Source organism: Malus sylvestris, chromosome 16, assembly GCF_916048215.2.
Source record: "Malus sylvestris chromosome 16, drMalSylv7.2, whole genome shotgun sequence".
Classification (NCBI taxonomy): Eukaryota; Viridiplantae; Streptophyta; class Magnoliopsida; order Rosales; family Rosaceae; genus Malus; species Malus sylvestris.
The window spans coordinates 19,945,930-19,955,332 of record NC_062275.1 but is presented as its reverse complement, the minus strand read 5'-3'; the positions used below and the strand labels follow the sequence as shown (position 1 = coordinate 19,955,332).

The 9,403-nt window shown below is 39.7% G+C and overlaps 1 protein-coding gene and 1 pseudogene across 1 annotated transcript; one reads left to right on the top strand and one right to left on the bottom strand.

Annotated features, from left to right (window-relative positions):
* Positions 1 to 688: 688 nt before the first annotated feature.
* LOC126608619 (transcription factor bHLH104-like) lies at positions 689 to 6,697 on the top strand. The gene is made up of 4 exons (XM_050276576.1): positions 689 to 913; positions 1,036 to 1,113; positions 1,260 to 1,422; positions 6,236 to 6,697. The coding sequence occupies exons 1-4, from the start codon at positions 744 to 746 to the stop codon at positions 6,491 to 6,493; spliced, it is 669 nt and encodes a 222-aa protein (XP_050132533.1). The 5' UTR covers positions 689 to 743; the 3' UTR covers positions 6,494 to 6,697.
* A 375-nt stretch (positions 6,698 to 7,072) lies between these two features.
* LOC126609191 (WAT1-related protein At5g07050-like) lies at positions 7,073 to 8,703 on the bottom strand (annotated as a pseudogene).
* Positions 8,704 to 9,403: the final 700 nt, after the last annotated feature.

Here is a 9,403-nt window from a genome sequence, read left to right as displayed (position 1 = left end):
TTAGAGATGAGTCCATCTTTTTGTCACGAAATTGATTTTGTATGAATTTATAACACCAGTTGGCATGCCAAATAATATGACCATCAAATACACTAATATTTTCTAATTCTGGTCTTTTTATCTATAAAACAAAATAAAATAAAACAAAATAAAATAATTGAAAGAGTAAATTGTAGTTATAGTTTCTCAACTTTAATCAAATTGGAGTAATGATCATACAATTAACAATTCATTGCTATTGGTCTCTCAATTCATCAAAATATGTAGTTATGATCATCTTCGTCAACTTCGTAAGAATTTTGTCAAAATAAGTTATGTTGGAAGAACCATTGCTACAATTAGGATCCCTCAACTCATCAAAACGTGTAGCTATGATCTTTTTCGTCAACTTATTCAGAATTTTATCAAAATAAATTATGTTGGAAAGACCATTGCTAGAATTGGATTAAAGTTGAGGGACAATTGCTCAAATTGGGTTAAAGTTGAAGGATCATTTATCTAGTTGATTAAAATTAAGGGATCAATGATAATGAATTTTTAGTTGAAGGATCATAGCTGCACGTTGTGATGAGTTGCTGGACCAATGATAATTGATTTTTAGATTAGAAACAACATGCTAAATTTGTTTTTTGTATGCTTATTTCATAAAAATAAATTTAAATTTAAATTTACATCGAACCAAGTCCTGAGAATCATATTCATATTAATAGAAGAGGACTCAGTCTCTCTTTTTGCCATCTCTAATGGAGGAATGGATAGATTATCTTGATTACATCGACGAACCCCAACCCACCGATTTCCTCTGGCCCAACGGCACTCCTTTCGGCGATTTCGAATTCTCCGCCCTCGATGTTCCTGCTGCCGCCGTTTCCTCCGCCTCACAGTCACAGGAAAAAGAGTGCCCCCGCAAGAGGTATTTCCTCCTCTTCCGCTTTCCATGAAATCTTCAGAAATGTAAATGCGTTCTTAGTTACGAAAGCTCCAAACTTTTTGTCACGGAATTGATTGTTTGATTGATGGTGTTTTGGTAATAAGGGGACGACCGGATTCGTGCTCTGGATCAGGGGCAAAAGCTTGCCGTGAGAAATTGAGGAGGGAGAGATTGAATGACAGGCATGTATAAAATCTTAATTTATTTTGTTTTATTTTATTTTTTTACAAATTTGAAGAAATGTGTTGTTTTGTAATGATGAAAAGAATGGTGAGTCTTTGTTTTCTTTGTGATTAAAAAGTATTGGTGTTTGATTAATATGTTGCAGGTTTGTGGAGTTGAACGGTGTTTTGGAGCCTGGGAGGCCGCCGAAGACGGACAAGGCTGCTATGCTTGATGATACCATAAAGGTTTTGAACCAGCTGAGAGCTGAAGCTCAGGAGCTCACAGAAACAAATCAAAAGTTACTTGAAGAAGTTAAAAGTTTAAAGGTTCGATATACATCATTTACTTGAAGTTTTTGTTTTTATTCTTTTATGGTTTTGTTACGAGTGTTCTGAGATTTGGCTTAAGGTTATCGTTAATTCAGCCAAATATTGTGTTGGAGAAGACCGATAACACTGATTTTAAGAGCAGTATTCTGTTCGTTTCAGCTAATTCTTTCGAACCATTTCTCCAGTCTAGTATTTCAAACTTCTGCGGTTATTGCTTGTGATGATCTGAAATGAACAGAATACTCCTATAGAGGATCTTAAAGCCGTGATAGGGCGTTTATGATTGATGTAATGCTTTTATTGTTTCCATGTGGTTGGTGCTAACCTCGGGTAAAGTTTCAAATGTCCTCCTTGCTTTACTTTATACCTGGGTCAAGCTCCTCTGATGGAGATAATATCATACAACAACAACAACAACAACAAAGCCTTTTCCCACTAAGTGGGGTCGGCTATATGAATCCTAGAACGCCATTGCGCTCGGTTTTGTGTCATGTCTTCCGTTAGATCCAAGTACTCTAAGTCTTTTCTTAGAGTCTCTTCCAAAGTTTTCCTAGGTCTTCCTCTACCCCTTCGGCCCTGAACCTCTGTCCCGTAGTCACATCTTCGAACCGGAGCGTCAGTCGGTCTTCTTTGCACATGTCCAAATCACCGGAGCCGATTTTCTCTCATCTTTCCTACAATTTCGGCTATTCCTACTTTACCTCGGATATCCTCATTCCCAATCTTATCATTTCTCGTGTGCCCACACATCCCACGAAGCATCCTCATCTCCGCTACACCCATTTTGTGTACGTGTTGATGCTTCACCGCCCAACATTCTGTGCCATACAACATTGCTGGCCTTATTGCCGTCCTATAAAATTTTCCCTTGAGCTTCAGTGGCCTACGACGGTCACACAACACGCCGGATGCACTCTTACACTTCATCCATCCAGCTCGTATTCCATGGTTGAGATCTCCATCTAATTCTCCGTTCTCTTGCAAGATAGATCCTAGGTAGTGAAAACGGTCGCTTTTTGTGATCTTCGCTAGATTGCTCCGGTCATTAGTGTGGATAAGTATATAAATGGATAGAGATAGGAAAGCAAACACAAGATGTACGTGGTTCACCCAGATTGGCTACGTCCACGGAATAGAAGAGTTCTCATTAATTGTGAAGGGTTTACACAAGTACATAGGTTCAAGCTCTCCTTTAGTGAGTACAAGTGAATGATTTAGTACAAATGACATTAGGAAATATTGTGAGAGAATGATCTCGTAATCACGAAACTTCTAAGTATCGGAGTGTGGTGTCGTCTTGACTTGCCTTATCTGTCTCATAGGTAGATGTGGCATCTTCTCTAGAAGTACTCTTCCTCCATCCAGGGGTGGTATCTTCAACTGGTGGAGATGCACAAGGTAATGTATCAATTTCACTTGAAGCTTACTTGTAGTTTCAGGCTTGGTCAAGCGCGATACAAACCATGTAGTAGGAGTCCCCCAAGTCGCCGAGCTAGGGGGTCTGCTGAAAGAGGTGACAGACAAGGTAAGTAATCAGAGCTCCGACTGATTGTTCACCTTTTCCCCATCTTGCAGCAGCATGAAGGATAAAGAGAAGAAAAATGAGAAGAGATGATATGAGATACTTTTGCTTTTGAAGAAGTAACTTTCCACAGGCTTATTCTTGAACTGAGCTGGAGGGTTTTCTGGTTTCCTCCAGAGTATAAGGCCGACTGAAGAATTTGAGGGTCAAAACAAGTCCATCAAATCTAGAGTACGTTCCACCCTGCTGATATGGGATTCTTTTGCTTTTGACAGAGTAATGGATGTATCGGCACGTGTGCTGTTACGCTTGTCTCCACATGCTTCCTTGTATCCTTCGCACTTGCCCTATCTGTTCCTCAAGCAGATGCGGAATCTTCCCTGGAAACATAAGATGTTGAAGATGAGTACTCGAGAGCAATGCCAGGTAAGTAATCAGGTAAGGGGTTCCAGGCAGTCAGTTCCTAGCTGGAAGCTTGATTCCAAGTGCTGACTGATTGCTCTCTTTCTCCTTGTCTTGCAGGTAAAAACAAGGCCAAAGGAAAAGACAGGGAAAAAGCATGATATGGGATACTCTTGCTTTTAACCCTGATGATATGAGATATTCTTGCTCTAGTATAGCTTGTTTGCAGAGGTATTATCGGGGGGAAAGAAAGCTGAATATTTCGAAAGGCTTCGTTGGGAGTGCCCTCTCAGATATGATGAAGGGTTGAGCATTTTTGCAGGTCTGCCTGTCCGTTGGGGATGGAGGTCGACATATATAGGAGTCTCCCTAACAACAAGTAGTAATGCTATTCCTTTACCCTGCTTGGTCATAGCACGGTAGTGGGAGCTGCCAGTTTCACATGTTTTAACTTTGTCAGAGCACTTTGAAAAAGTGGTCTGTGGTATCTGGCTCTCGAGATTCGGAGAACGATGCCTCTTCGATTTTTGAGAAAGCAATCATGCTGGGGGTTTGGCTCTCGAGATTCGGAGAGCAGTGTCTCTTCGATTTTTGAGGAAGTAATCATGTTGGGAGTCTGGCTTTCGAGATTCGGAGGGCGGTGCCTCTTCGATTTTGGAGCAAGCAATCCTGTTGGGAGTGTTGTCTCGAATGTGAGTAAAGGTTGGGCATGTTTGCTAGTCTACCTTGCCACGAAGCACAAAGGTTGACACACAGGGACTTTCCAATTATCCAGCAATGGTACTGTTCCTTTACCCTCTCTTCGCTTTTGAGAAAGTAGTCATGTTGGGAGTCTGGCTCTCGAGATTCGGAGGACGGTGCCTCTTCGATTTTGGAGCAAGTAATCTTGTTGGGAGTGTTTTCTTGAATGTGAGTAAAGGTTGGGCATGTTTGCTAGTCTACCTTGCCACGAAGCACAGAGGTTGACACACAGGGACTTTCCAATTATCTAGCAGTGGTACTGTTCCTTTACCCTTGTGGGTAATAATATGGTAGCTAGACCTTCAAAATTTATGTGTCTAAACTTTGTTAGTGCTGTTTCTTTGCTATTCTTTTACCTTTCTTGGTCAGAGCGATGTAGTGGGAGCTGCAAGCTTCACGTGCTCAACTTTGGCAGAGAACTTTGGCAAAGTTATCTGTGGTACCCATGAGCTATTGTTGCGTGTGGGAAGTGGGTGATTGAACAGTAAGATTCATGTGCTTTCTACTTCACCAGAAGTCTTCGACAGAATGCCCATAATTTCTGCAAAGCTGAGTGTGCGTGTGACAGGTGCTGACAAGGCTAGAAAAGTAGGTGGCTCTTCGATTTCTGAGATCGGCCCTCGTGGTCTCTGAGCAGCCCAGCTTTTGAGAAAGCGAGCGCCTCTTCGATTGATTCGGAGAACGATGCCTCATCGATTTTTGAGAAAGCAATCATGCTGGGGGTCTGGCTCTCGAAGATTCGGGGAGTAGTGTCTCTTCGATTTTTGAGAAAGTAATCATGTTGGGAGTCTGGCTCTCGAGATTCGGAGGGCGGTGCCTATTTGATTTTGGAGCAAGCAATCTTGTTGGGAGTGTTTTCTCGAATGTGAGTAAAGGTTGGGCATGTTTGCTAGTCTACCTTGCCACGAAGCACAGAGGTTGACACACAGGGACTTTCCAATTATCCAGCAATGGTACTGTTCCTTTACCCTCTCTTCGATTTTTAAGAAAGTAGTCATGTTGGGAGTCTGGCTCTCGAGATTCGGAGGACGGTGCCTCTTCGATTTTGGAGCAAGCAATCTTATTGGGAGTGTTTTCTCGAATGTGAGTAAAGGTTGGGCATGTTTGCTAGTCTACCTTGCCACGAAGCACAGAGGTTGACACACAGGGACTTTCCAATTATCCAGCAGTGGTACTGTTCCTTTACCCTTGTGGGTAATAATATGGTAGCTAGACCTTCAAAATTTATGGGTCTAAACTTTGTTAGTGCTGTTTCTTTGCTATTCTTTTACCCTTCTTGGTCAGAGCGATGTAGTGGGAGCTGCAAGCTTCACGTGCTCAACTTTGGCAGAGAACTTTGGCAAAATTATCTGTGGTACCCATGAGCTATTGTTGCGTGTGGGAAGTGGGTGATTGAACAGTAAGATTCATGTGTTTTCTACTTCCCCAGAAGTCTTCGACAGAATGCCCATAATTTCCGCAAAGCTGAGTGTGCGTGTGACAGGTGCTGACAAGGTTGGAAAAGTAGGTATCATACAATTCATCTAATTTTACAATAGACTTGATTTGTGGCATCTATAAGCTGAGCCTACAAGGATTCATTCTCCAAAACAATAGTCCATTACTATGATAATTTGCAGTTATAACTATTAAGAATAGGGAATTGATATTCACACACCTGTTTTCTTGTTTTACATGCCCCTGTTGGTTTTGTCCGTTGATTCTCCTTTGATTTATCCAATCCAAAGGCTAGAACCATACATGGGTGTGTACGAGGAGAAAAAGGGTGTGCGAAAATCACTTCCTTTCATAATATCCCTCGCTCAGATGTTATATCATTAATTTATCTGTTGTGTTACTGCTTGCTGGTTTTTCGATCAGTTTCTTCCCACTTTGAAACACGTAAATTCCAAGTGTGTTAAATCCTATTTATGTATCTTGTAAGCCTGTGTCCATCCTTTGCAACATTATGTTAGGTTCTTTCTTGGAGTTAGAACTTCTACCCCATTATACGATGGACTGGTTTCCAATCTGTTGCAGTTAATCAGAGGTATTACTATTAACTTAAGGGTGCATTTGGATGCAAGGAGTTAAGAAAATTATTTAAGAATCAGTACGATAGAACTTTTGAGTACTCACTTAGTTGACTGTTCTTGCATATTACAGGCAGAGAAGAACGAATTTCGTGAAGAGAAACTCGTACTGAAAGCAGATAAAGAACGGCTGGAGCAGCAGTTGAAAGGTATGGCAATTTCACCTTCTGGGTTTGTTCCAACCCACCCAGCGGTACCAGCTGCATATCATCCTGGGGCAAACAAGATGGCAGTCTATCCTAGCTATAGTCTGGTCCCGATGTGGCACTATTTGCCTCCATCGGCCCGTGATACATCTCGTGATCATAAACTTAGGCCCCCCGCTGCTTAGGTTTTTAATAAAGCACTTGGATAATTTTAGATGCGTTCATGTACATTTCTGACCATTTTATTGATCATTTAGAATATGTCAGCGCTGTTTCAATTGCCTGATTTTAATTTGGCTGGTGGCACTTGTGTGGCAGAATTGTTAAATGTAAGCTTGAAGGCTCTCATTTACGGAATAAAACAGTTAGTAAATGTCCAGTATTTAGCATATTTTGCTTTTACACCCCAACCTTTTTCCAGAGCATATCTGATAGCACTGGTTCTTGGCAACATATACACTGAATTTCTTTCTTTCCTAACATTTTTCTTTTCTATCCGTCTCTTGTGAATTTCTTATTAAATGCATTGTGCAATACTGAAGTTGATGGAATTTGAACACTTGCCGGGCAAACAAATGCATCAAGCAAAAGTATTTTTAATGGAACTTTTCTTGCTCCCATGTTTGCTCATACAAACTGCAAGTTATGACCTCCTCCAACAAAGTGAAGACTGTATGTTAACCAAACTGCCATTTGACATGTAAAATGCCTTCAATGAACTATAGATGCTGGCCCTTTCTTTTCTGTGCACTGTTGAACGAAGATTATAAGACCCGAGTACACTGCTCCTTGTCATACACCTACCCGCATTAGATGAATCTTAATGATTCACTATTGTTTGACAACATTTCACATTCCTTAATTCTACTTACCAAATACTAAAAATAAAATGGTTATCAAATGTCGTAAGTTTACATTTTCCGAAAATCCTGATACTTACAGAGTACAATATTGACCAGAGGTCAACGTTGAATCCAATTGTCCAAGCAGCTCGCCTATGCTCTATATGCTCTATGCTCTCTATGCATACTGCAAAAACAGTTGCTTGTGCTGCCCCTGTAAACTCATCCATGCAGTCGGTGATAGTTGCGCAGGATATCTTCTCAATGTGATTGCCTACATTTTACATTTTTATTTTTAATTATTTGCATACATATCAATTATAAAAATTCATCTGTATTCTCAAATATGCAGGAATTCTGCAATGTGGGTAAACTGCAAGTTATAAAATTGCAGTTAGCCGGTGACAACAGTTGAGACAATTGATATAAGCTCCACCACATATTTACCGGTTAACTGCACTTCCTAAATGTCTGTTAACCCTGTTAGAAAACTCATTGACCTTTGCAACAGTTAGAATTAAACCCTTCAACCAGTTCTTGCGGGTGGAGGATTTATCTTGAATATGAATTAATGGACGTCATGAAATTCTCATGATAGGCCCCTTGTAGAATTTCATGGTCATTACACCGGCTAAAGAGACGACGGTGCCCAAAAATTTTGCTAACCCGTGAGGACTTCAAAGATAAACCTCTAGCCCGAAATCAAAAGTAGTTTATAAGAGAACTTCTATTAGCACTCCAGACAATCATTCTACGCTCTTTCAAATGCAATTTCTACTTTATGTTTTATAAACAAGGAAGTAAAATGACTTTTTAGAGTGCTAATAACGATTGCCGTTTATTAAGGATAAAACGTGAATTCATGCTTTGAATTTATGGATGAATGGGTGTACTAACCTCAGTTCAACTGCAATTACGAAAGATAGGGAAGCTGTGGTTTTGATCATGGATGCAAGGAACGTCGGAGAGGTGTATCTTAAGCTGGCAAAGTACATGTTTAAAGTCAAACTTATCCGACAACTATTGAAAACAACGCATAAATTAGGTTTTTATCTATTCCCTTATGATGAGAACCATATACGGGTTTTAAAATCTTAACACCTTACCCAAGAAGTGAAAGAACAAAAATTCTAAGAAAAGAGCAAATGTGATCTTTGGTTTCTCTTTTCTGCAGGACATAGGCAAAAGAAAACATCACTAGAAATGTTAATGTTATCATGATTGGTGTAGGAAAATGTTCTTCTATTATCAGACAGTCTTACATGTTACGTTGTAAAGAATATGTAAAAATGTTGAACTTATTGTGACGTGATTAAACAAAACAAGCAATAATTATGGAAAAAGAAAGTTACCCTATAATTAAGTACAAATGTAGCTTTATATAACTCTCAATAATTTTAGGCAACAGGGAACATCGCTAGGGCTGATACTGTGTCGATAAGTACGCAGACATGAGGGTTCATCCCAGGATTGAAGGAAGGTTCTGTGGGAAAATATAGAAATGTAAACGCCACCTGAGCTAAACCCATGATGAGGTGTGGCTTGGACTTCATATAAACTTTCCCACGATTACGACATCTCTTTCTTCCTTCTCTTCTATTTAAATATTTGACACGCCGGAGGAGCACATCATGCATGCACTCATATAATATATATATATATATATTTCAGTCTTGATTCTTGTTTGTGTTGACAGTATCAGGTTCTTGATTAAGTTCTACTAATGTGATCTACTATCATTATTTTTGTATTCTTTTCTGTGAAAAGAAGCAAAACTTGTCTGCTAATTGACCACTTTTTATTCTATGATGCAAAAATCATATTCGAAAGCTCTACTTTTTGTTGTTGTATATAGAAAGTGCTACCTAGTTAGGAATCATGTATGTCATTACATTCTTTTGGAATATGAACTTTGCACCATAGATTTTTCAGGAACTATTTTAATTTATTTTTTATTAATAGAAAAAAAAAGTTCTGATAACATTGTGAACTAGATCACTACTACAAATAACAGTTTGTGTGATAAAGCACAGTTCGTCATGCAAAGACAAAAAACGTCACTTGAGAATTAGCACGACGAAACCTTCATCACGTGGAGCCCTTTGTGCAAAGGTCGTGAAAGAAGGGTTTATGTGACGACAACGTAAGATATGTCGTGCAAAATGTCTTTGTGCAACGACAATAACCTGCATCTTGCGAAATTTTTTGCATGACATAGCTTGTGCGCCCGCAAGAGGTATTTCTTCCTCTTCC

Excerpts from the sequence above, each read along its gene's own strand:
- LOC126608619 (XM_050276576.1), top strand. The coding sequence starts at position 744 with ATGGAGGAATGGATAGATTATCTTGATTACATCGACGAACCCCAACCC. Across the intron at positions 1,114-1,259 it reads AGGGAGAGATTGAATGACAG|GTTTGTGGAGTTGAACGGTG; the intron begins GCATGTATAAAA and ends AATATGTTGCAG. Across the intron at positions 1,423-6,235 it reads AAGAAGTTAAAAGTTTAAAG|GCAGAGAAGAACGAATTTCG; the intron begins GTTCGATATACA and ends TGCATATTACAG.